A 27,653-nucleotide genomic window follows, 5' to 3' on the forward strand; every position below is an offset into this window, starting at 1 on the left:
CAGTATATCAACCTACTTCAAACACTGAATAGAATAATAATAAAAGAACAATAGAAAATGCACTATCCATATTTTATGTGGTTTGACGGTTGCCTACATTAACTCAGAACTATAGATAAATATGCAAAATATTTTTCTTCCTGCAAGTTATAGCAGATTGACACAATGATTGGTGAAGATGGGTGCTAATCATTAGTCACACAACATTTTACTAATAAATATACAGCTACAGTTATTTATGCAAATTCACTCTATAGATTTAGTGGAAAATCACCTAGTTATCACAGTGTGTTTCCTAATGAGCAAATTAAGGTACTGTTATATATAGTAGTGCAACAAAAAGCAACAATTTAGTTGTAAATGATCATTGCCCATTGTCAAAAATATTTGAATATTTTAGGTCAACTCTAAAATTTAGAAATTAAACATTTGATTTACTGTAAAATTTGTATTTCTTATAGTATTTCTAAAAATGTATTGTCTTGTAGGGCCTTGTGCTTTTAAAATGACTTTTAGAACAGGCACACTGTAATAATTACATCTATAAATTATGTATAGTAAACTAAAACAAACTGCAGCGCTAAAGACCCAACCAGCTAATAAAAAATAAATAAATCAATGTAATAGTCACGAATCACCATATAAAATGTAACATTTATTAATGTCATCATACCATAATAAAAACAAAAAACACACATAGAAATTACCCTATAATCAAATTCAAAACAAAATAAAAAAATGATTGTAATACACTCGGATCGGATATATAACTGTACATATACACACACACACACCGAGCTCTTAGCGCTGATGGAGCTCAGAAGAAATGTGATCATTTGTATTGACTAAAAATCATATGACTGGCCAATCAAAATAAAATGTAAAAGTAAAATATAAATGTAACTGAGTCACTGGAAAAAAATATGTAGAATAAAGATCCGATCATAACCGCAATATCCTCAATATAATATTGCAATCATCCATGTCCACATCAATGACTATAGATCATGAAATTGAAATTCATCTGTTCTCCTTTGTATATAGCAATATTAGAGGTGTATAATTATGCTCATATCATAAAGCTGCAATATCCCCAGTATATAATTGCAATCAGCCGTATTCACGTCAGTGGCAATAAATCTTGAACTGAAAATCAGTCTGTTCTCCTTAATATTAGATATAACAATATAAGAGGTGTAGTATGCTCACACCGTGTATCTCCCAAAGGATATTACCTCTGTCAGTTGGCTGTATAGATGTCTTCAATTTATTCCGGTCTTGAGACGCATTAGTCTCTTAATGATAAGGCACTCTTACGCTGAGATGTACAAAGCAAATGTGTGGAGATGCCTGTAACCGTATCCTAATATAGATGGTATATCACTTAACCGGCTTCTGCGGCTGTGCTGCCGCTAGGATAATGATTTATACAGACCTGACAAGTTCTTTGTTGTAAAGAGGGAGCAACCTCTAAATCTGATTCCAGATACCACAATAAAGCCACTCGTGCAGCTGTTGATGAGAATAAAAAACTCCAAATGTTAGAAGTACATGATGTCCCACAGGTAGAACTAGTTATGATGAATCTGTCAAAAATATAAGGCAACTTCTATGTTTTTCTTGTGAGATCCCTTACGCGTTTCATTACACAAGTAACTTCATCAGAGGGAAGAGGTTTACTGCATTGTATATAGTGGGTTTGCAACCACCTTTTGTATTTCAGCTGCTTGACCATTAGGCCATTTCTTGTTTGTTTTTATTTATTATTTATAGGCGCCATATCAAAGGATTTTTTTCCCTTTTCTATAAATTATGTATACTTTGAAATAATGTTTATATAAACTGTATATGACTGTATGTAGGAATAAGCTGGAATTGCTGTCTGCTTATTTTCTTTTATAAAGTGTACGTATTAACTATTCATCAATGTTGACATAGTATACTTAAAGTTCATGTCTGTTTTATCTTTGCCATAGACTAAAAACAATCAAACTGGTACACAAAAGAAGGTAAAGAGAACCCTACCAAACCCACCACCAGACGAAGCCAGCAATGGCTTGCAGTCACCGTATGGCACAGTTGGATCTGTTTCTCGCAGAAGAATTTGTAGAACAACAACGATGGCTCGAGCTAAAATTCTTCAGGATATTGATAGAGAATTGGATCTTGTTGAAAGAGAATCTTCAAAGCTGCGCAAGAAACAAGCAGAATTAGATGAGGAGGAAAAAGAAATTGATGCAAAACTAAGATATCTGGAAATGGGAATTAATAGGAGAAAAGAAGCTTTACTGAAAGAGAGAGAAAAGAGAGAGAGAGCCTACCTGCAAGGTGTTGCTGAAGAGCGTGATTATATGTCAGACAGTGAAGTTAATAACACAAGACCAACTAGAATAGAAAGTCATCTTGGCTTAGACAGGCCACAAACTGCTCCACAAACAGAATATTGTCCTTACTTGCCACCACAGACTCAGACAGAAACACAGTTTGCACCTCAAACAAGCCCCTATACTCAATACCAATATCAGACCCCTACTTTACTTACTCAAGCTCCAACACAGTTCCCTCAACAGTCCCTCTATCAACCAACATTATATCATCAACAAGTTTCATCATACCAAACCCAACCAACTTTCCAAACTGTGCCAACTATGTCCTATACTCCTCAGCCACAATCAACACCAACACAACAATCTTCTTATCAGCACCCTTCACAGTTGTTACTTTTGCAACAAAAAACTAGACAAGGTGCATTAGATTTGGATTCTAAGATAACATCACATTATGATGTTATTAGAAACCAACCTCTTATAATAGCACCTGTGTCTACTGACAGCAGCTACTCTGTTTCTCATCTTGGAAGTAAATATAGTACTTTGGACTTACGATTAGGGTTAGATGAAAAAAGTAGCATGGCAAGTAGTCCCATGTCTAGCATATCTGCAGATTCTTTTTATACAGATCTTGAGCATCATGCTTCCAGAAACTATGTTTTAATTGATGATATTGGAGAACTTACCAAGGGATCTGGTTCTATGAGTTCTGCGTTTGCACTACATGAAAAAGAGCTTTCAAAAGCAGACCGTCTTCTTCGAACTGTAGAATCTAGACGGATTCCTGAAGTAACAGACTTTTTAGCTCCTATGTCATCTTCTACCAGACTACATACATATGGAAAAACAGATGAAGATTCAATGGAGGATCCGTATGAGTTAAAACTTCTCAAGCATCAAATAAAGCAAGAATTTCGTAGGGGTACAGAAAATTTAGATCCCCTTGCTGGATTCTCTCCGTATTATCATTCAGACAGTCTTTATAGGCACTTTCCTAAAAGTGAAAAATATAGCATTAGCAGACTAACACTTGAAAAGCAAGCTGCCAAGCAGCTACCACCTGCTATACTTTATCAACAATCTAAGCATAAAAAGACAATATTAGACCAAAAAATATCTAAATTTTCTCCAATCCAGGAAAATCATGACCTAGAACCTGACTATTCAAGCTATCTTTCTTCTAGTACATCATCAGTTCCATGTATATCTTCAAAGGTAAGGCTACTACAAGATGATATTACATATGGCTTGAGGAAAAACATTACAGATCAGCAAAAATTCTTGGGTCCTGCTTTAGCTCAAAACCTTGGGTCAACTCTTAATACAAACTTGAGAACTGCATTGCAGGATGAAGTTGATAAACCCTATGTAAGTGGTAGTAGATCAAGGCCTTCATCTAGGCCTTCATCAGTGTATGGTCTTGATCTGTCAATTAAACGAGACTTGTCAAGTTCTTCTTTAAGACAGAAAGCTAATGAGGCTGAATCTATAGATGGGACATTTAACCACGCAGCACCTTCTGGAAGAATAAAACCATCTAGTCTTCCTATAAGTCAAAGTAGAGGAAGAATTCCAATTGTAGCACAGAATTCTGAAGAAGAAAGTCCTCTGAGTCCTGTTGGCCAACCAATGGGAATGGCAAGGGCTGCAGCTGGACCCTTGCCCCCAATATCTGCAGATACCAGGGACCAGTTTGGATCTAGCCATTCTCTGCCTGAGGTACAACAGCATATGAGAGAAGAATCCAGAACTCGTGGTTATGATCGAGACATAGCATTCATCATGGATGACTTTCAGCATGCTATGTCTGATAGTGAAGGTAATCATGGTTCTAGAATGATTTACCACTATCATAACACAAATCTTCATTTCTATGCATGCTATTAATGTATGTTGTGATATTTTCCTATGTGGATTTGATGTGTTCTTTCACTGTCATAATTATACTGTGTTTTTCTTTGATTTATTTGACATTGTCAAAGATTTTCTGATTTTGCTTTCCTATGTGTTATTGTTGCTATTGTTTTTATTATTATTATTATAATTATTACATTTACATATACATAAACCATTGTTTCATCCTATATGGAAAATTATGCTAGTGGTTTGAGTCAATTTATGTACATTAGAAAATTAAGAATATCACCGTCACTTTTTATAACATATATATCCATCATGGCTTTGATATAATGTAAAATGCATGTAAATTAGGCGCACTTAGTGTAACAATTATTCAGTATAAGCACTATTAGCACTATTAATTTTTATTGTTACAATATAAGCATTCAGCAAATTTAATTTTGTAGCATGGCATAAAGGTTCAATTTTAACCTTATTAATTTGTCTATATTTATCGTATAAGATTATGTCCTGACTTTTTTATTACATATAACTATTCACTTTTTCACTGTTTTTAATATTACAAAAGTTCCCAAAAAAGAAAACAGACAACTAACTATTTTTAACTCCTTGCTGCTGTAAGCACATGCAACAATCTGCCTTGCCACATGCTAAAATCTTTTGCAGCAGCAAGGAGAGATAATGCACAGATATAACAGTGTGCATTTAGGCATTATATATCTAAATATATATGTATTCCAAAAAGCATATTAATATTTGCAACGTTTGTGAAATATGTGCTTTCATTTTTTGTGCTTCTTTGTTTATTTGATGTTTAATAAATGTATATGTGCTACTTAATAAATATTTGCATGCACTGTTTTTTTAATTGCTTATGATTATATTATATGAATAATCTGCATGACATTACTGCTGCATGACAATCTGTAAAAATAATTTTAATATTGCAATAGGCAATCAACAGTATTTTGGTTTATACGGTAATATTTGGTTATTTTAGAGAGACAAAATTATACAATTATTATATGAATTTGAAATACTCAACAAACCCTTCAATATGTGGTCAAGAGAAATATTCTCATGCTTAGACTTCAATGATATCTGCCAGTCAACTTACTTTAATTGTTTACATTAGTGATAATGTGAGTTGGCTTAATTAAAGCATAATAAGATTAAAAGTTTGAAATGTTTGCCAGCTGGTTCATTGTTAAAAACTTAATATAGAACAACTAAATGTATGTTCTGGGGTTGGTATGCTTGCCGGATTAGTGAATCTGCTGGGAATTGTTTGATTATGTCCGAAGAAATTAGATAGCTGCACCCACCCTTCTAACATAGAACACTGTGTAAAGGCACCAGAGGATATCTTCCATGTCACATGGAGATTCTGGTGACCTCATTACCCGTAATTCCCTGTAGTAAAAGAGAAAGAGAGCCTATTGGTCTTATTATATCTATAAAGCTCTTTCTACAGTGCCTGTAGTATTAAAGCATAACTTTACATGCTCTAACATCAACAAGATGCCAAAGATATCTAATGACATTTTAATGACATCTAATGAGAACGAAAACAGTGGCTTCCCTACTGCAAAGAAAAACATATTAAAGCTAAAAAGTTACTTGAAGAAGTTTAAAAGGTTTATAATTTTAAACCTACACACATACACACAATCATATTTAAACATAAATATTATTTATGGCCCACTAAAGTATCTGAAACTCATGATAAAGTGTACTTATATGGTGTTCCTTTAAACTCTAGGGGCTAGATTTACTAAGCTGCGGGTTTGAAAAAGTGGGGATGTTGCCTATAGCAACCAATCAGATTCTAGCTGTCATTTTGTAGAAGGTACTAAATAAATGAAAGCTAGAATCTGATTGGTTGCTATAGGCAACATCCCCACTTTTTCAAACCCGCAGCTTAGTAAATTTAGCCCTAGAAGTTGCAGAATACTTTTACAGCAGCATTTTTGGTTTAAACTAATTGTTTGAAGTTAACCTAGGAAACAAATCATGGAAACGTTAATTTTTGTATATTTTTGCCTGATTTTTCCTCATATTGAAAATATGCTAGCAACAGAAAGCCTCATCTGTCCCTACGAATATATAACATTTGCATTTGTTGTCTAAGAAATAAAAAAAATACTCCATGTGAAAAACACATAGAAAATTTAGTCTGTTAAGGAAAGGATGAAACCTCTCTGATTATAATATAGGTTTCCACTGACATAGAATTACTACCTACAGACAGAGTGTAACTCACTTGTTATAGCATCACTTCCCAGGATATAATTTTTTGGACAACACTGATCATAGATAAGATCTAACAAGGTTGTAAGTCTTTTGTAAGTCAAAAATCAGGGCCTGAGTCAAGAAGGAGAGCAAAGCAAAAAAAGGAGTAAGTTTGCTCCTGGACAAACCATCTTACAGTGCAAGGGGTGCAAGTTAGTTTATTATTTTGCACATAAGGAAATTACTGGCTGCTTTTTTATGTAGCACACACATACTTAATAACTTTATTTTTACACTGAAATTTAAAGTTGATCTAGGACATGCCGTATCCCAACTATAAATCTGTCCCCACATTTTAATTTTACCCCCCGCTCCAATGCAACATGGTTTTGCCCAGGCGCAAAGTTACTCCTTTTTTATGGTTGGCTCTCCTTATTGATTCAGGTCCTCGGTGTTACTTGAAGCTCTTAAAATCCTAGTAGGTAAAGCTTTGAGTCAAAGTGCTGACCTATAAATGGCATTTCCCAGAAGTCTATTCGTCCAGAAAAAGAGTGGCTTTCTTGCACTTTATCTCTAAGGAATAACTTAAATATCTCCCTAACTCTTATTATTATTCCCGTAATGCTATAAGCTTTTCCCATTTGCTATATTCCATTCTGAGGTCCAGATTTCCTACTGTGAATTATCAAAAAGCATTCTGTTACCATTAACTGTTTTAATAATGTGGTTGGAAAACTTGATGTTAACAATGTGTCTGTTGGTAAATGAATGTTTTCTCTGTTTGTTTTGGATAAATCCCCAGACAATTCCTTTAATGATGGTAGGAGTCTTCTGTTGCCAGTCTCGTAGAGTTTGTGAATGTCTTTGTATTGCATGTCAGTTTTGTTCTTTAATAAGAACTTACTGGAATGTTTTGATCATATAGAACCTGTAAATAGCAAAGCTAATGCTCAAAAATAATGGTGTGACCAATGTATTAAATCAATCAAAGCCTTAGTCCTAATTATTCTTCTTATCAAATATGAAAACTTGGCTTACCCTTTTTTTAAATAAAAAAACAAACAAGATTACTGTAAAACATAGCTATCGACCCTCCATAACCCTAAAACGTGTTATAATCAATTATATTATTATTAATATAGTAATTTGTATTAATTCTGAGACATGCATTCCTAATTAAAATTTTTATTTATAAATACATTTTTAATCCATCAGGCTCATTGGTTTTTAAAATACCTGATGTACAAAAATTCCATATCTTATAGAGGACAAAACTAAAGTGTATGACAATGCAAATTAATTGAATGACGCAACAAAAGTCCCATGAGTGTACATCATTAGATCGTGTCTTTCACCTCATTTGTTGATACTGGTTTGCACTTGAAAGTGATATCCATCAAAACGTTGGAAACGTTGGATTATGACTGTATATATTGTTCTGTGGAAAGCATTCAGTACTGGTCCATTCGTGGTAAGCCATTTTAATCTTGGTGACACTTTTGATTCGGTAAATTCTATATTTAAACATTGTGGTACTGGCATTTTAATTTTAGATATGGTCTGTGGCATTCAAATGTCTAATGAAAAAGTAATTTATTGGATGACAATATAAGGATATAGTTTTCTGTCTTTGTTTTATTAGTAGACTTGCTTTAGTGTAAAGACAAATATATTACAAAGGAAGTCTATATATATGTCCAGTTTTAATTTTATACAAAAGACATAAACCATAATATTGAGCATATTCTGTTCTTTTACTGCATGGCAAAATTATAAATATCATTTTTAAAAGGGTGCTATTTTACCACTTTATATATGACATAGTCCAAACATTTCTGCAAAAGTACTACACATTTATATACTCTATTATAGTAGGTTTTATTCTACGGTTACCTTAAATTGGTAGAATGAACAATTATTTTTGTTAATCTTTTTAGTTATATATCTTCGATGTATATATCATATTTTACATGTGCAATGGAGACACTATATAAAGAAAATACAGTATCACATTTGCAATGCACATATAGCTGTGTGTGTGAAAATTAAGTATAAGATCATGCCACATATCATTAATTGTATGTATAACAACACTCAGTGCTTGTAAAGATTATTTAGGCCTCATTTATACTTTTCTTACTAGGAAATTGAATTATTGATAAATCTTAGTTGCATAGTTGTGCCCAAATGTATTCTTTATATTTGCCAACTTGAATATTTATTCACATTGGAATCCTTGTGAGTAATAAAATATGATAAAAAGGATGTACATAGCATGCTGTATGTAGCATAAAACACATGCAATGGTAAATATTTGTGTGTGGTATTGAAAAACAATGAACATTGTGCACATGGGACCCAACTTCCATAATATAAAGCCCAGTATCTAGCACATGTTACATTTCCATTCCTGACTATCAGTTCCATAATGCCACTTACAGTTCCAAAATGCCACATACCCCCCAGAATGTCACCATAAACCTGTATAATCTAACCAGCTGTCATCATATAGTCTCATAGTGCCACCAAAGCCTCAGATAGTGTTACATAGCCACACATACTCCACTCCCACTATAAAGCCTTATATGTCGCCGTATAGCCACATAAAACCACATTTTATTATATTGTTCCATTTAGCCTCACAGTGCAGTCATATAGCATTATATAGAATTATAGCGCTATCATGATATTTTCAATGCCACCATATAGCTCATAATACCACTATATAGCCCCACAAAGTAGTTTTAGTACCTAGTCCCACACCAGGACCACAATGTAGATCCCAAGCACCTTCATTACAGAGAAGCAGTGTAATCTGTTAAAGTTCAGTAGAAACAACAATGACAAGGCATTGGGTCGATGTCTGTGGTAGAGACTCATATTACTGTGTTTATTTTGTGTTTTTCTAAGGAGTTAGAAAAAGCACTTAGAAATTTCTATTTTGACTAATGCCATTTATATATTAACAAACCGATCATTAAGCCTAAAAATTGCAATAGTGAACCTTATCTTTTCTTTTATGCCTTTCATTAAATGATTACCTTCATTTTTCATTATTAGCAATCATTTTATTTGTGAGTTTTTCGTTGATTTACATTAAAAATGTACATACCACTTTACAGATATACTTATACAAATAATACATATAGTTATATATACTTATGTAATATTGTTAAATATATATATATAGGCTACACCTTCTTGTCACAGTTTTCTGTTTATACTATTTGAACATCAACCAGTGTACTATAACCGTATTCATTGGGGGAACACTTGTGGAAAAGGAGTTTTAAAAAAACTGTAGGGAACAGTGATTTATTGGGAAGTTACAATTGTAGAATTCTCAAATAACACTTTGCTATACTTTTCTCTATCCACTTCCATATATTTTTGGTGTCTAGTTTTTAAATTATGTCTGATGACTTTTTTTGGGAAGCTCATCCCTTTTTCATTTTTTATTTCTTGTTATTCTGCACAATAACTGTATACATGAGGCCACATCTCACTGCACCCAATAAAAAATGATTAGAGAATATTTAAGTTCCATGACACTGATGGCATGGCAATTGGTTTGTGGGTTTTAAGTGATCTAACTCATTCTTGCTTTGCACATTACACCACTAGCTGCTGTTCTGCTTGTCTATGTGTACTTATGATCTTGGCCTGCATGATTTGTCCTTTGCATGACTGCCCCAAGGCAAAACTTCTCTCCTCCCTTCTTGATTAATGCTTAAAATAGAGATATTGACATTTCATTGATTTCCAAAGCCTATCATCTTCGTCGTGAAGAAACCGACTGGTTCGACAAGCCTAGAGAATCACGTCTGGAAAATGGGCATGGAATTGACCGAAAACTGCCCGACAAATTGTCACACACCAGACCATCTCATCAACAAGACCAAGTAAGATGTTGGAAAGGAGAGTCAACTGCGTGACACAAATATAAGTGTGACATATTTTACACTGCACAGGATGGTACAAATAAGTGACTGGTCTTGATGAGGAGGATACTCCAATGATAATATAACCATATTGAGTTTATTTAAAATTGACAAACATATTAATACATTTAAAATATATTAATGTGAGTTTAAAGCACTGGTCATGTTGTCACTGGTGAGCATAGAAAAAGAATACTTCAATACACCGTAAAATGTTTTGACATTATTATACTTTTGATAGTAATGATCGTTATTTAAAACCCTAAAGGACAGTTTAAATGCAGATTGCATATAACTGATTATTGTTATATCAGATGCTTTATTACCATATTTTAACCAGAAAACCCAAGATTCATTTTAGGACAGTTAACATTTTTTACATTTACAAACCTTGCCTAAACTTTACTTTAATCAGAACTGTATGAGGCTTTTCAAGATGCCCCTTTAATAACAGAATAAATCTAGCAAAATGTCTTTAAGATGGATAATTGTGACATGGTCCAGCAGAGGGGTCTACGTGTTGAATAATTTAATTAGCTTTTAGTTGGCTTGGCTGTTGAGGATCACTGCTGAATGCACCTTTCCCTAATAATCATACTCAGAAGACTACTGAGTGAGGCTGAGGTCACATGGACATCTTGTTTAGCTATGACACTTCAGCTGCTCTCATTTTTCAGCCAATCATATGTGACTTTCATAAGCTTATAAACTGGCACATAGTATTCAAAGGTTGGAGCATCTATGCTTTAGAAATGCTTCTTCTGTACATCACTTTTCATTCCCTAAAGGATGGTGCTCCTAAAATATCTATATTTATATTGTTACCCTGTATGTTTTCCTGTGGCTTGCCATTATAACCTATACCGATTGACATGAATAACTTTCATGAATGAGCAATATATACATATCTGCATGTAAATAGCAGTCGTTGTGTTGTTTTGAGCTTGTAGAGCACTGAGTGCGTTATGCTGCGTATAATACGCTTTTTAATTCTGTACATGCACACAAAGCACTAGTTAATTATTCTTCTGATTACGACTGCTAGTGACCCCTTCTGATTAAAGAGATGGGGCAGGGGAAGGAGGGGACGTTTAAGCGTAGCCAAAATACATTATGGGCGTCTTGGATCATATGTGGCTTACAACGACTGAGACCCAGGCATACTTGCGCCTGTCAGAAAACAGCAAGCTTGCGTATGGTCAACCACTGATGCGAGTTTTTGACTGCTAATGATGATTGATCAGCTGAGATGCGTCAAGCTCAAGATACGTCTGTGTTTTAAACGGGAATTGCATCCAACACTACAGGAGGCCTCTAAGTAATGGATAACCAGTATAGTTATGGCTATAAGGCATTTAGTTTAGCAATCATGACTAAATAAATTTCCAGAATTATTAATACAATATTTTTTTCAAAACATTCAGACCTGTTGTTTTATTTGTAATTATTTTTTTTAATATATATTAGATGAATGGAAAGCCTATCCACTATCCTTTTCCTCATTCAAGAATTAAACTTCAGAGGGACGCAAAGGACCACACAGTTTCAGGTAAATATAACATCAGTTTACAGATACTGTACTAGTAGCACTACATTTCACCTAGTGTTAGCGGATGCTAGTTTGAATGGTCATTTCAATCATTTTGGGTGTAATACAACGTGCCATAATTTTACGCAATTATTGTAAGTACTGGATCTGTAGTTGTGATTTTTTTTCAGTCATGATTTCCTTAGTGCTTGGCCAGTGGTACTCCTATGGAATATTACAGTGCCTGAGAAAATAAGTCTACTGACTAATATACTCTAAGAGCCTGATTTTGAGTTAGGAACAAAGCAAAGAAAAGGAGCAAATCAGCACCTGGACAAACCAAGTTGCAATACAAGGGGTACAAATTGACTTATTTTTTTGCAGGCAAGGAAAATACTGTCTGTTTTTTCATGTACCACACAAATACTTAATAGCTATATTTTTACACTGAAATTTAAGTTGATGTATGACACGTCCTACCCAAACTATAAATCTAAATCTGTCCCCACATTTTAAATTTACCTCCCCATCTAATGCAATATGGTTTTGCCAAGGTGCAAATTTGCTTCTTTCCTTTCCTTTGCTCCTAACTCAAAATCAGGCCCTAAGTGGGTAATTGTAGGATAGTATAATGTATATAATATTATAAGCCACAGTTATATACTGTGTAAATTGGTGATTACATTTGTGTGTTATATGTGTTGTGCATGTATGAAAAATGCATTATGGCAGTAATATTCTGGCAAGAGACAAAGGTGGAAGGTATCTGTAGATTTTAGCAAAATGAGTGAAAGTTCACTCCTTAGGGAAAATTGTGCACAATTTGTCATGTGGTTGTAGCAAAATATACAAGGCAATAGATACATAACACATTGCAATTTGGAATTGAATGAAATTAAATGTAATGCAAGAATTCACTCAGGGGCGTAACTAGACATTAGCAAAATATAATAAAGGCCCCCTAGGGAGCCCCCTTAACAGGGTAGGACTGGCAAATTTTAGCCCAGGGAGGAAAACTTAGACTCGGCAACTTATCAGGAACATTTTAAAGGAAAAAAATGCAGGTGGCTCAGTGACCTAGCCAAGGTAGCCCACCACAGGCCCAGCCTGGGAGGCAGATGCCAGCCTGCCACTGCCCCTTAAGCTGTAACAGCTTACCCCTTGCACCTATAGTAGTTAAACTCTTGAATTCATTATATAAATAGAGTACATATTTCATATTCATATATAGTATACATTATACTGAAATTTACAATGTTTATCAGATCTATTAAGTTGTCAACATCAAATTGTCCATCAGTGTTTAGGAAAAATACCTAGAGTAATTATGTTTTATCCATGTTATTACTTTTTAAAATGATATATATGAGTTATGTCAGTTAATGAAGGGTTATGTAAGGCAATAAATTAAACGTGTTCATGCAACAATATTGTTTTAACCTTTACACTAGGTAATAATGAACATGTACAAATTATTTCTTTGACATTTCAAGCAGTTCTAAATAGGAAGAAACACCTGGTGATTGTGGAATTATGAATATTTAAAATATGTTTTGATGTTCTGTCTCCCACCTAGAAACAGATCTATAGTGGAAGATATTTAGCACCTGTTGCATTGTGACAGCATCATAAATAATTACTTTGTCCAATTAGTATTAAATGTTCATCCCCACAGTGGAATACTGCACAATATGGCAGATTACAATAGCTCCCATTCTATTTTCTATATCAAGGCAGTCATACTACAGTACTTGCAAAACAGTTGATTACCGTGGCAGACCAATATAAAGTTAAGTTTGTGTCTTTTTTTGTCAAAAATGACGTTATATGAAAGAACCCCCATCCTAGCCAAATGTAGTTGGAATTAAATTCGTACTTTCTATGGGATGCCTTCTGTTACATCTAGTTACATAGGGTCTGATTTTGAGTTAGGAGCAAAGGAAATAAAAGCAGCAAATTTGCACCTGGTCATACCATGTTATAATACAAGGGGTATAAAATTGCTTCTTTTTTTGCAAGCAAGGGAAATACTGGCTGTTTTTTCATGTAGCACACAAATACTTTATAGCTTTATTTTTACACTGAAATTAAAGTTGATCTATGACAAGTGCTATCCCAACTATAAATCTGTCCCTACATTTTAAATTTACCTCCCCCTCTAATGCAACATGGTCTTGCCAAGGTGCAAATTTGAGCTTACTTTTCTTTTCTTTGCTCCTAATTCAAAATCAGGCCCATTATCCATTAATATGGACATATAAACAATCTAATCTAATTACATACCTAAAATGTAGAATTATGGCAGTTGAAATAAAGATGACCCCATTGTGCGACAGAGAGTAATATATACATAAATGAGGGTCAAACACACAGTATTTAGGAGAAATTAGACAAGTTCAAGTTAATTACGGGGGGTAGTCATAATAAGATAGTAGACAATGCCTTGGAACAAGGTTTTACTAACACACATATTCCAGTCACAGAACAGAAATGTACAAATTATTGTGCAAATCTTTTGTTCAAATACAACATGAAAAAGCGGGATGTGTAAAACAAGTGTAATTGCATCTGAAAAGCAATGTGCTGTATGCCCACATGTTTTTCTGATTTGTAAACTATCACTTTGTGGTCACATAAGTTTATTTAAAGTCTTTCAAAATAAAATTGCTCAGTTTACCACCTCACAAAATTTAGATTTTTGGATAATGAATTTATCAATGTTATACGATGCCTTTTTACAATAAATCAATCTAATCTTTGGGTTATTGGTCCTTTAATAGTAATTAACATATAATCTATATTAAGCATGGTCAAGCAAATTACACAGTCATTTCATATTTTCTACAGGATGGTCGGTCAGTACAAATATATATATATATATATATATATATATATATATATATATATATATTAATATATATATTAATATATATATATATATATATATATATATATATATATATGTTACATACTGTATCAGCTTGCAGATAGTGTACATCTATGTGAACAGCAGCGTCTTACAGTTCAGACATCAAAACATAGCACTATATAAACATAGAGCAGGGATACATGATTCCAAATGCACATTGTCAGTCTACATAAATAAATAATACTATGTCACATCATACAATCAGGCACTTAGTTGCTGAATAAATCTTCATAGCTAATTTGTGCAGAAACAGCAGAATTAAGTGCATAGTTGCCTACCTTCCTGGATTGTTTGGGAGGCTCATGAATGTCGGGTAGCTCTCCTGTACCCCCCCGATAGAGTAGGTCTTTCTCCCAGATTCCACCCACTTCACTAGGACGCAATCTTTGGTGACTCACATAATTTTAAATTCTCCCTATAGTGAAATGCCCTCATCATGTCTCTGGGGCAGGGCAAAAATTACATGATTTGGTGCACTACACTCCCCCTGCCCATGCGTTGTTCTCCCCAGAGGGGAGAATACAAAAGTAAGTAAGTATGATGTTTTCACCAACCCCTTCACTATCACCCATTAGTACTTGATCATTTCATAATCTGATCTACTTCAAAGTAAGCTCAAATATTCTGATGCAAGCAAAAAAATGTTTAACCAGGCCCTCTCCCATGTCCTTTTCCTATTTGCATGTTTACTTGTATAGACTGTTGAGTGGAGAGAACACCCTACCTACATGGAGTAGAGGTCAAGTGGCATGAGCAGGGGGTGCGTGGTGCACCAAATCGTCTCAAACACAAGATGCGGTTATGGCATTTTGCAACAGTGGATGGGGCCAAATTGACACAATTCACTGCAAATATCGTCATTGAGGGGAAGTGGGTGGGATCCAGGAGAAGGACCTGCTCTCCAGGCGGGAAAGCTACCTGTAATTTGGGACATTCCGGGAGGGTAAGCACATATGCAGAACATGTAAATAATCTAAAGGACTAGAGCAAGCAAAAAAAAACTTTCCGAATGAAATACATGAATACATTAAGTTCAATTTTATGGACATATTTAAAATGTAACTATTCAGGTAATCTAAGGTTTCTGTTGTGTTTACTGTGTTTCTGTTGTGTTTACCAGTTCATACTGTCAGGCCTTGCACTGTGGAATGGTTACATAGACGGGTCATATAGGGGAAGCCACTATCATTGTTATCGTTTTTCTTTTTACTTTATTTATTTCTATTAAACAAGTGGGTGGATAAAAGTAGTGGGAGGGACAGCAACAAGGGCTTAGGGTAGCAAAATAAGTTAAATCCAGGCCAGCATATAGTTATCAAAATATTTCACATGTAGGTGGGCTATGAACATCTAATTTAATTTAATGCTAATTAAAATTAGTACCAAATGAGTAGCACAGGTTTTATTTCATTTTAACCCTGATGTAGAATAATATGGGTGTCCCATCATTTTTAGAAGATGAGATATCTAGTGTATTTTTACTCTGGCTCTTATCAGTTATGCAGTAAACAAGTTCCATCCATTGGTGTCATGGCAACCGTTTTGAAATTATGATTAGTGTGCGTTAGTAAAGATATAACACAGTAGGATTCAGTATACCACTTATTGTGACTTGGCATTTCCTTACTTAGGTTGGCCCACATCATGGCTTCATTTCTTCCCCCATCAGTCCCTAAGTGTGATCATATGAGTAAGCAAAGCAATATAGCAATTAAAATAACTGGTTAAATTTTAATTTTAAGTCTGGGATGAGACTGACAAACAGACTTTTATAATAACCCTATGTTAATTACTGGCTTACATCTATAGTCTTCGGGCTAGATTTACTAAGCTGCGGGTTTGAAAAAAAGGAGATGTTGCCTATAGCAACCAATCAGATTCTAGCTTTCATTTATTTAGTACCTTCTACAAAATGATAGCTAGAATCTGATTAGTTGCTATAGGCAACATCCCCACTTTTTCAAACCCGCAGCTTAGTAAATCTAGCCCTTCATGTTAATTATCAGCTGGTCTCAAAATACAAACGAGTTTCTGTGTTGATTAAACAGGAAATGGTTTTGGAATAAGAGTTGTTGGTGGAAAAGAGATCCCAGGAAATTATGGAGAGATTGGAGCTTACATTGCCAAGGTTCTACCCGGTGGAGGTGCTGAGCAGACAGGCAGGCTCACAGAAGGTAAGGGAAACATTACAGTCCATACGTTATTCGTATTAATATACACAGCACAGTGTCAGAGAGAGGTGTGTATATATATTCTACATTGTAATATGGTAGTATGCAGCTTCACATTTAAAGAAAAGTAGAAACTTGTTATAACATTTTGCACCCAGAGAAATACAGTTGGCGCTCATTGAAACAATGTGCGTACAACAATCCACATATGGATGTGTACATTGCACCTATGTTGCATATGTTAAAATACAGGGTGCATCATTAAGTCTAACTTTTCCTTTTGTTTTCAACAGCTTCATTTACTGATGGAATGTTGCTGTGTTTCATCATATTGTGATAATGTTGGGAACATTGGTGCACAGGTAACTGTGCAATAATGATATATCCCACAGCAACCATTGCCATTTAGTCATTTTTCTATCACAGATTAGAAAAGGTCGGAACAAGTCTGATTATTCTCTATGGGTTACAGCAGTTTATCGTTACCAGTATACCAGTTATTTTTTTTGTCACCCAGTGTTCTCCATATCAGTGTTATCTGTACTTTTTACTACAAGCATTTTACCTTACAATATATATTTATATTTTTCCCTTTAATATTTGCAATGCATTTGAGCAAGTTAGTATGAGTTTCATTATTGAAATCTAATTCATTGACAACTTTAGATATCTAATATATCGTTTTATTGTAAACTGAGTCCTACAATAATGTTGTACACATACTGTCACATGGGACAGACAAAACTACTAAGATCTAAAAAGGATTTAAGTCTGTTTGTAAGAAGAAATGAAGGAGAGCAAAGCAAAAAAAATGGAGTAAGTTTGCTCCTGGACAAACCATATTACAGTGCAAGGGATGTAAATTAGTTTATTATTTTGCACATAATTTAGACACTGTCTGATTTTTCATGTAGCACACAAATACTTGATAGCTTTATTTTTTATACTAAAATGTAAAGTTAATCTAGGACATGCCCTACCCTGACTATAAATCTGTCCCACATTTTAAATTTACTCCACCTCCAATGCAATATGGTTTTGCCCAGATGCAAAGTTACTTCTTTTCTATGCTTTACTCTCCTTAATGACTTAGGCCCATGGTGTATAGTATTGGGAATATAACCATAGATAATTTAATTTAAGCCTTTGTACTTATATGTTTCTCCTGGCCAAATGGAATCCATTAAATGTACCACTGTTTACCAACAATTATTTATTAACTTTTAGCCCTATAATTTATTTTAATTATTTGACTTTAATTTGTATTGGGTTGTTTAAAAGGCTGCATAAATTGTTAGAGTGAGTAATATGTATGAAGATACAAATAGAGTGTGACTCATCACCTCCCTCTTGACATTTCAGCAGTTCTAGTTGTTTAGTAGCTTTCACGGCACACTTCAAATATAATGATAGAGCTTGAATTGCATGTCAAGCGTTACTAAAATAATTAAAACGTATTATAGTCAGATTTTATAGCTACGTGTCCTTTGTTTTTGTTTAAGTGTTTGGTTTTCATTGAAAAACAATTAAGGTTAGTCAATTAAGGAAGCCAAGGGAATAATCAAAAGAATACAGTAATTGCAGTAGTGGTTGAGTAATTCAGAAAAATTCCCATCAACATGAGTGTTATAAATAGATCAGTAATTGAATAAACGAGAGATATCTACATTTTCAAAACATTTGAAAATACCTGTAAAATACATCAATTTGATATAGAATTCTATGTTGGATATACTATATATAAAAGGATAGATAGAATATCATTACATGTCTGACCTACTTGCCATGTGAAAAAAGAAAAGTTTAAAATAGAGTGAAAATATCATGAAGAAATTAATAAAAATGATTGAAATTGATGCCAGTGGATAAGAGGCCTTAGGCTCACCTGTTCATCAGTAAATTGTTGGTCATCTCCACCTCTGTCTCCAAATGTTGAATCAGGATAAACATTCTTATATTAATGTGGCTATAACTGAGTGTTTGGCAGGCATCACATTTACTTATTGCCCCAGGTGCTAATATTTCTAGTTATGGCTCTGCTTAATTGAATAGTCTTGTTCGAATTCCTAGAGTATTCAGTAATAGTTTTTGAGGATCCATGTCTCACGAAAAAAAAGTGACTCAGACATGGAAACCCCAGTGTTCTTATTAGTGGCAAGGTTGTGCATTAAATTAATAATATCTTATTATTTTCTATTACAACGATTTACAATAATCGCATTTTCAGAGAATATTCTTTTGAGAACAACAGATGTTTGAGTCATGCGGTAATTTGTACTGCTTACCAATTTTACCATTTACGGTCAACACCACAGGCTTGAACCATTCATTTATTTCAATGTGGCACCACATCATTAATCGTTACCAGATAATAAGTAAATATTTAATGTCTTCCCATAGATCACTTGTGGGGTATTTTAAGATAGGCAGCCATAAAAGGATAATCCACATCCACCTCAGCAGCAGTTTGAATTGACTCGCACACAAAGTTATTCATGCTTGTTAGTTAAAATCCAGTGATACTGGGCTTGGGCTGCCTACTTTTGAACAATAACCCTTAGTTATAACTTGCCCTCCCTGTTGCATATTGGTGTGGTCCCTCTCCCAGAACTTCACCATATCTGAAGCTGTTTCTTCATGTAAGCTGAGGACTTAATCTAGCTAGTGGTATTCAGCACTAAATAAGGAAGCACTGTTCATTGCTATTAAAGAGAACTGGATGGTCCCAGCAGCTTCTGGCTTCAGGTAATGGGGGTGTAGATCCTGAGGAGGTAAATTACAAAAGGGTGGTGAGGTCCCTAAGGAGACAGCCCTTTAATAATTATGTGATGATGAATCAGAGTTTACTGTAGTGAATGACAGGTGCGGTGAAGACAAAGTAACTAAACAACATATATCATGGTCTGTAATCAGGGAATCAAAGCATAAAGCATATAATGATAAAGTGTTCTTTCATTTACAGAATACATATTATCATTACAAAACACAAAAACAAGTTACTTTAAATAACATGAACTAAGCCGGGGGTTGCAAAAGTTACCATATCATACTACATACTACCTGTTGATTCAGGTATACTTGCTTTGTTTTAGTTAGGTTTCATCTGTCTCTTACAACCCCCAAGCCTCTATATTAGTCATTTTATATGCCAAATAATTTAAGCACACAGACCGAATAGACTGTCTAGCAGTTTAAATAGAAAGATTTGTTGACGAATGCAGCTTTGGAGAAATTACAAGGTTATTTGTAGTTAACTGTTTACTATAACACAAAAACCCTTTCCACAGGCTTAAATTTTACTGCAATATATTCATGATTCATCAGTCTGACATTCTGTTGTTCTCCCTATGATACATAAATCAGCCTTCTCCTGTCCTCAGATATTGATTCCAGTTGCATCACTTTAAATGACTTATTATAGTTAATGTTCAGTAAAATATTTTATTACTAAGCGGTAGTATACCACTGATAAACGTATCATTATTAATCATATTATGATCCTTCTCCACAAGTAGAAAAAATGTTTGCAATTTTTATTAAATCAATTCACTTATTGTACACACTTAAACGTTTTTGGAATGAAAATTAAGGCATATAGCATAATATGGGAAATTTTATATAGTTGGGTATTCCATTTAAATAAAAGGAAATAAATGTATATAGTTATAGCACTCACCAAAAAAACATCCTTTCAGTACTTGAATATTGTATGTTTTTATTTTTCTTCACACATATAGTAGTATAAAAATATCAATTTTGCAGGAACATTCCTGTTTTCATTTGTTTTACATTATTGTACAGTGGGTAGTGAGTGGAGTTAATTCACTGTTATCAATCTGTTATTTTTGGATTTTGTTATGCCACAGCACAGGATTACCGCAAAACATGTACGAAGATCCATTTTAGTTTTTGTAAGTGATGATTGTACTTTTTGCAGTGTACATTCCTTGTGTGCTATTTTGAAATATTTCAGCTTGCTGTGTGAAAATGAGAATGTGAGATCACTTCTTAAAGCAGCACAAGAATACAATCTAAAGGTTAAAATTATTTCCCTAAATTATATTTATTTTATATTACCTTTTACTTTAAAAGCCAAATATTCCTATGCATTCTCTAATTTCACATATTTGGACTTCGGATTATGCCTTTTTGTTGATTTCAACCCATCTTTATTCGTGAAAAATGCTACTTTAAGAAATCACATTCATCAAAATATTCTTAAAATACACTATATCATGGTGCACTATGAATTTTGTGAATTGTTTAATTTTACATTTATAAAAGTCAATTGTGTAACAAGATTGCATCCACCAAAAAATAGTACAAATATTTAATTTACACATTCATAGATGTATACCAAGCAATTTTTCTGCACTTCCATTCATAGCAGCATATAGAAGGCTATAGGCATGACACCAAAGTTTTACGTTTTTAACCACTTAAAGTAATTCATTTTTACATTATTGCTATTTTTTGCATACATTTGAAAAGTACATTAAAAAAGAAAAATAAGAAAAACTGTGTGAGCCCAATACCGAACAGATAGTAGTAAAATAAATTGAAATACGTAAATATGTTGTGTTTATTTAAAATTACTTTGCACTCTCTTGGTATGCAAAATGGTGTCATTTTCATACTGTTGAAGCACAAAGCAAGTCCAATGGGTCACAGTGATTTTGTTTATGTGTAATTATGATATATTGTTACATTTAATTCTTTTTCAGGAATGCAGGTATTAGAATGGAATGGTTTCCCATTAACTGCAAAGACTTATGAAGAAGTTCAGAGTATCATTAGTCAGTCAAGTGGGGAAGCAGAAATTTGTGTAAGACTGTGAGTTTATTTTCATCTTTCTTTTTATATTCTGAATCATAGTTAATCTTATTCATTGCACACTTGCCTACTCTCCCAGATGTCCGTGAGACTCATGAAGTTTTGGAATCTCCCGGACTCCTGAAAGAGTCAGCTTCATCCCGGGCAGGGCCATCTTAACAGCATTATAGGCCCTGGCAAAGCAGTGCACTTGGGCCCCTACCTACACAACCACTCACAGAAATAAAAATGTAAATTATCAATAAAATGAAGTTTATATTTATTGGTACCTGCAACAAAAATCAGTGTTTAAACATTAATACATGTTGTACAGCTGTGCCTTGATACATGGGTGAATAGATTTTTTTCTATTGGGCTTTGCTATGGGGCTCCTATGCTCTGGGGGACCCTATGCTCTGGGGGCCCCCGTGCCACTGCCCAGCGTGCCCATGGGGAAAGACGGCCCTGATCCTGGGTCCCACCCACGTCACTGTTGAAATGGGCGTAGGTGGGGCTTGATGACATTATTCATGATGATGCAAACTGCGGTAATTGCACAGCAGGGAGCTGTGCCTAAGTGATGTAATCACTATGCCCCAGCACCACATGCACTTGCCACGTGATCTCCTGGAGGTTTTTAATGTTGGCAAGAATGATTTATTTATGTTGAATACATAAGTAAAATGTACAGTAATGACAGTTTTCAGATGCAGTGCAGACATATATGACATCTGTGCACAAGGCACAATCAATGTGGTATAGCAATATTGCATCAATGCAAAAAAGGATGTTTTGTCCTTTGTTCCTGCATGAAAGTATAGGGCAGCAAGTAATGGATCAAAGCTTGCTGCTCATTGTGTCTTAATATGTGGTGGTAAGATGGCAACAAGCACAACAAGCATAGGACCAGGGATCAATTCTGTTGACCTAAAAATATAGGCAGCATATAAGGGTAAGTACAAGACATACAAGTCATTAAGGAGAGCAAGGCAAAAAAGGAATAAATGTTCTCAAGGATAAACCATGTTACAATGCAAGGGGTGCAAATTAGTTTATTATTTCGCACATAAGTTAAATACTGCATTTGTAAAATGCATCAGTGTCACTCAGAGTTTGTGACTTGTGGGTCTTGATGTGCTGGGCAAACAGGGAGACAGAGCAATTATAAGTAATTTTTTTAAATACTTTTTAATGCAGTTATTTTAATTGTTTTGATGTACAAATAAATGTGATGGGTCAGGCCAATTGTAGCTCTCTTATAATCGTCTAATTGTTATTTGTGTATTTATCTCAAAACTGGACAAGGTGAAACTATACTGCAATATTTGGATCTACCACCCTGCAGTGAACAAATGTTTAAGCAGTTTTTTACATTTCTAATATGGATCCAGGCAGATGGTTAATGTCTCGTTTTAGCGCTGGACCTTCATCTCAAAGCCTTCCTCTATATACACCTACTGTACTGCCTGCCATGCATTTCTTATATCTATATGTGGAATGACACTGACAGATCTGTGGATCATCTGCAGGAACACTAGCTGAACAAAAACATTATTCTACATTTGAGCTATAAATACAACTTAAAAATGATTAAGCAGCGGAGCAGCTGAACTGTTACTATAAATTTAAGTTCATTTAGTTCTTGGGTTTCTTTCCCCCTTTTTCGCAGGGATATCAACATGTTTTCAAATTCTGAAACTCCCCAGAACTTAGAGCTGCATGACTCAGGGAAGGCTGGTAAGTCAAATGAATTAATATTTAATAAAGGAATTCTTTTAGGTGTGTTTCGTTTGTTAAAATACATTTAGAAAACAACAGAACAAACTATATTTGTATAACTTGTTGTAACTACACATTTCTTTTTTTAGCAAAACACGTTAAATGAATTGTAAAGAAAAGATCAGGAGTTTTATGTATACTAGGGGAGTAAACATGTTCCCGTGACTTTAATATATTGGCACAAATATTTTAAGTGAAAGGTAACAATCATATGGGCAAGCAACTACTGGAAGGAACACACCAACCTGTACTATACAAGTTATAACTATAACAAGCACCCTGTACTGTGAGATCTGTGTGTTAGAACTCCCCCACAATTCTAAAATTATCTTATATGGTATTCCCTATATCATCATTTGTTTTGTGTGTCAATACAGTGGAGAAAACAAGGTCTCCAGGAGTGGATCCTAAGCAGCTCGCAGCTGAACTCCAGAAGGTCTCTCAGCAGCAGAAAACTTTTGTTGTTTCTTCTGCAATGGAGAAAGGTTCATACGTTCATTCTGGAGCAACGTCAGCAGGCTCCAGTGCAGTCCCTAGTCCCGGACAGCCTGGCTCCCCCTCAGTGAGCAAGAAGAAGCACAGCAGCAAGGTAACTTGTCACTGGGGGATGGACAACCAGCATGTTAATATTTTGGGTGTATTTATTTGTTACTCTTTGCATCTTGGCACCTGATATTTCCAGCAAATTTTGACACAATGTAAAGTAGTGCTAAAATGAAAAATAAATACGTCATTAATGTTATTATGATTAACAATAAGATTTAATCTTTTGACAAGATTTAAATATTATATAACCTTAATGCTCCCCTTCCTATATAGCAAATACAGGGCCCTCGTAACATGAATCCCGCTTCCTTGAAGCTAAGATGGCATATTGCACCGCAATTCAAATCTGCACATATCAATCTGTCCTCTTCAGCGTTCCATAGAGCCCTACTGAAGAGGACTGGACAGATTGCAGTAACAAACTGTGAACTGTAGTGGTGCTACAGCAAAAAGAGACTCTATGGTATGATCCAGCTTCCAGCTTGAGGTGTAATCCTCTATTTGATACATGAGAAGGGGGAGGTTATATTAATAGGTAATTGTCCTAATGTGGTTAAATGCTGTAACAGATAATAGGGCTTTTTTAAAATATGGTGCAAAGAGTAATCAATATGTCCTGTAACCAATAGTGGCCAACAAGATCTCAACTTTTAGTAATCTAGTGTAGACAGACAAATACAGCACATCATTGCCCATTGCACCATGTATCAGAGAGCAAATGTAGCACAGTCACAAAGTCACTTGGGTGAAAGCACGGTGACTCAGTGGTTAGCATTTCTGTCTCACAGAGCTGGAGTCATGAGTTCAGTTCCCAATCAGGGGCTTATCTGTGTAGAGGTTGTATGTTCTCCCCGGGTTTGTGTGTGCTTCCTTAGGGTGTTTTGGTTTCCTCCCACACTCCAAAAACATTAGGGTCAGGGTAGGTGATGATGATGAATCATCTCCAGCCATAATGGGTGCATAAAATGGTCCTGTCAACATTAGAATTAATGGAGAAGTATATTAAAACTATTGGTAAATATCATACTACCCGTTTGTCTCACAACTGCTACATTTACGTTACTTACCTTTTGAGCTGTATTCATTTTGCTGGAAGGGCTTCTCCTTGAAGGCAGTTGAGACATTTTGGGGCATTTGTAAAAACTAGTGCATCAGGAAAAAGTGCCCTTATCTACAGCAAACAGACTGTTATTTTCATTTTATTAACTAGGAAAATCAGAAGTACATTGCTCTGTGTCACAGAACCTGTTTCTTGTACACCACCAATTTAAAAATAATGTCCCCTTCTGTGCAGATGAATGGGACTTAAAGACAGTACTTCAAGTATTATAGCTGTTTAAAAAACTGAAGGCATTGGCAAACAGTGGTGTGCCTAATCAGTCTGCTTTATTCCAATGATACATTGTTGTATTATTGTCGTATACATTATAAAAGGTAGATATTGTTACTTCCCTGGAAGGAGGGATGAATCTGTTACAATGGTTACAATGGTTCATTTGTTTTTAAAACATTGAAAACAATCTATTATGTATTATGGTTGGATTACAAGCAATAGAGGAAGATTACTCTCACTTTCTTGTCCCTACTTCTCTTATGCTCTCAGTCACTGCACTACAGTGACTGCTCAAAGCTATGCTTATGGCTCTGGTGAATGTGGGCAATTGCATGTTTGGGGCCAGGTGACAAGGTGAGAACTTATGGTGGTACAACCTGAAACCAGGTTCTCATCTCGCCTCACCGGTGGAGCAGCCCAGTTCTTGTGTGAGAATGGAATTTATATGAATTGCTGCAGAGGTTAAAAGAATTGAAAACTTTTTATTTTTGTTTCTACAGTCCACTGAAGCTATCAAAACACATTCACATCCAATTACTGGTGAAATTCAGGTACTGTATATAAAATATTTGTGCTTTGCTTATAATTTTTATGAGTGAAAATAAACCACTTCCAAAACATAATTTGTGCGTGTAATTTGCTATTTGGTGGTAAATTTGCTAACCTGCGGATTTTAAAAAAAGTGGAGATGTTGCCTATAGCAACCAATCAGATTCTAATTATCATTTATTTAGTACATTCTACGAAAGGACAGCTAGAATCTGATTGGTTGCTATAGGCAACATCTCCACTTTTTCGAACCTGTAGTTTAGTAAATATACCCCCTGGAATCAAAGGCCAAATGTTTTGCAAGTAGTCAGCCGCATTTATTGCACATATGGTAATGACTATACATCTATTATGAATTATCAGTGTTCTTTTTCCAACATTTGCTAATCACATACTGTAGCTTACATGCATAGCTGGAGCTGGTCCATGCCGGAAGTACTCCACACCCAGTGTAAGATCACTTAGCGTGTATAAAGCTTCTTAAAGTACACAGCGATGGCGGGGAAACTCTTGTTCACTTATGTGCTCTGTAATAATAATAATAATAATAATAATAATAATAATAATGTATTTGTGTGTGGATAGTCAGTATGACAGTTGTTTTCTGTGTTTGTAGCTTCAAGTTAATTATGATAAGCATCTTGGTAACCTTATAATCCACATACTTCAAGCAAGGAATCTTGTTCCCAGAGATAACAATGGTTACTCAGACCCATTTGTGAAAGTATATCTTCTTCCCGGAAGAGGGTAAGATGAATAGCACTGTTATTTTGCTAAATAAATGCTTTATCCTTTATAGGATCAAATTTTAGATGTTAAACCTAAAAAATGCATAATATTCTTTAGTCCAATTGGTACAATAAAATAACCATGTGAGTTTTTATCTTCTATATTTTCTTGGTATTCTCTTACCTCATATGAAGAATAATTCCAGATTCCTCAAACAGTGGTTCAGCAACATGACTTGAAAAGAACCGAACAGCCCAGAATATACTGATATTTTTATTGGGCTTTGAGATGGATTTGACAAATTATTGCCTGTATTTTAATTACCTAATATTTTGTCCATTCATTAATTTCTCAAGCTTTTGTTTGATTTGAAGATATTTTATTAACTGTATTGAAATCTGCAGTAACCATAAACTTTACTCAATATACTTGTTAGATTACAGGTTTTACAGATATGTGTTATTTCCTACTATGCCAGATTTCTTTTCTAGCTTCACTTTTTTTTTTAATAATTGCATATCTGCCCCATATGTTTGAATGTCAATTTCAATACTATATGTAGAGATTTCAGCTTTAAGAGAAACATTTCTGAAAAAAAACCCCTGAGGGTTTCCTGCCATTGTCAGCTACAACCAAGAGACCAAATTTGAAAATGTAAAACTTGAAAGATCCTGTCCGAGCATCACATCAGTGCAGGAACTCAGGAACTTTACCACACTGCTTCCCACTAGAGGGCAGCGGTATGTGAAGGGCGTGGGAAATGAGAAGAAACAGATTCAATAAGGAAAACTGAGGGGTAGATACATCAAACCTAAAAATTAAAAGTGGAGGTGTTGCCCATAGCAACCAATCAGATTCAAGCTATCATTTTTTTTAAAATGTACTAGATAAATGCTTGCTAGAATCTCATTAGT

The 27,653-nt window shown here is 34.6% G+C and overlaps 1 protein-coding gene across 2 annotated transcripts in view; it reads left to right on the top strand.

The window, feature by feature from the left end:
• The window catches only part of PCLO (piccolo presynaptic cytomatrix protein), a 239,553-nt gene that overhangs the window by 170,661 nt on the left and 41,239 nt on the right, over positions 1-27,653 (top strand). The window contains exons 7-16 of one of the 2 annotated variants that reach the window (XM_075208696.1): positions 1,977-4,149; positions 7,225-7,242; positions 10,191-10,324; positions 11,831-11,912; positions 16,869-16,994; positions 21,716-21,824; positions 23,473-23,540; positions 23,960-24,171; positions 25,962-26,012; positions 26,627-26,757. In XM_075208696.1, the coding sequence (XP_075064797.1) occupies positions 1,977-4,149; positions 7,225-7,242; positions 10,191-10,324; positions 11,831-11,912; positions 16,869-16,994; positions 21,716-21,824; positions 23,473-23,540; positions 23,960-24,171; positions 25,962-26,012; positions 26,627-26,757 (3,104 nt within the window). The remainder of the gene's footprint in view (positions 1-1,976; positions 4,150-7,224; positions 7,243-10,190; positions 10,325-11,830; positions 11,913-16,868; positions 16,995-21,715; positions 21,825-23,472; positions 23,541-23,959; positions 24,172-25,961; positions 26,013-26,626; positions 26,758-27,653) is intronic. The other variant, XM_075208697.1, reaches the window with a different exon arrangement.

Source organism: Mixophyes fleayi, chromosome 4 (assembly GCF_038048845.1).
Source record: "Mixophyes fleayi isolate aMixFle1 chromosome 4, aMixFle1.hap1, whole genome shotgun sequence".
In the NCBI taxonomy this organism is placed as follows: Eukaryota; Metazoa; Chordata; class Amphibia; order Anura; family Limnodynastidae; genus Mixophyes; species Mixophyes fleayi.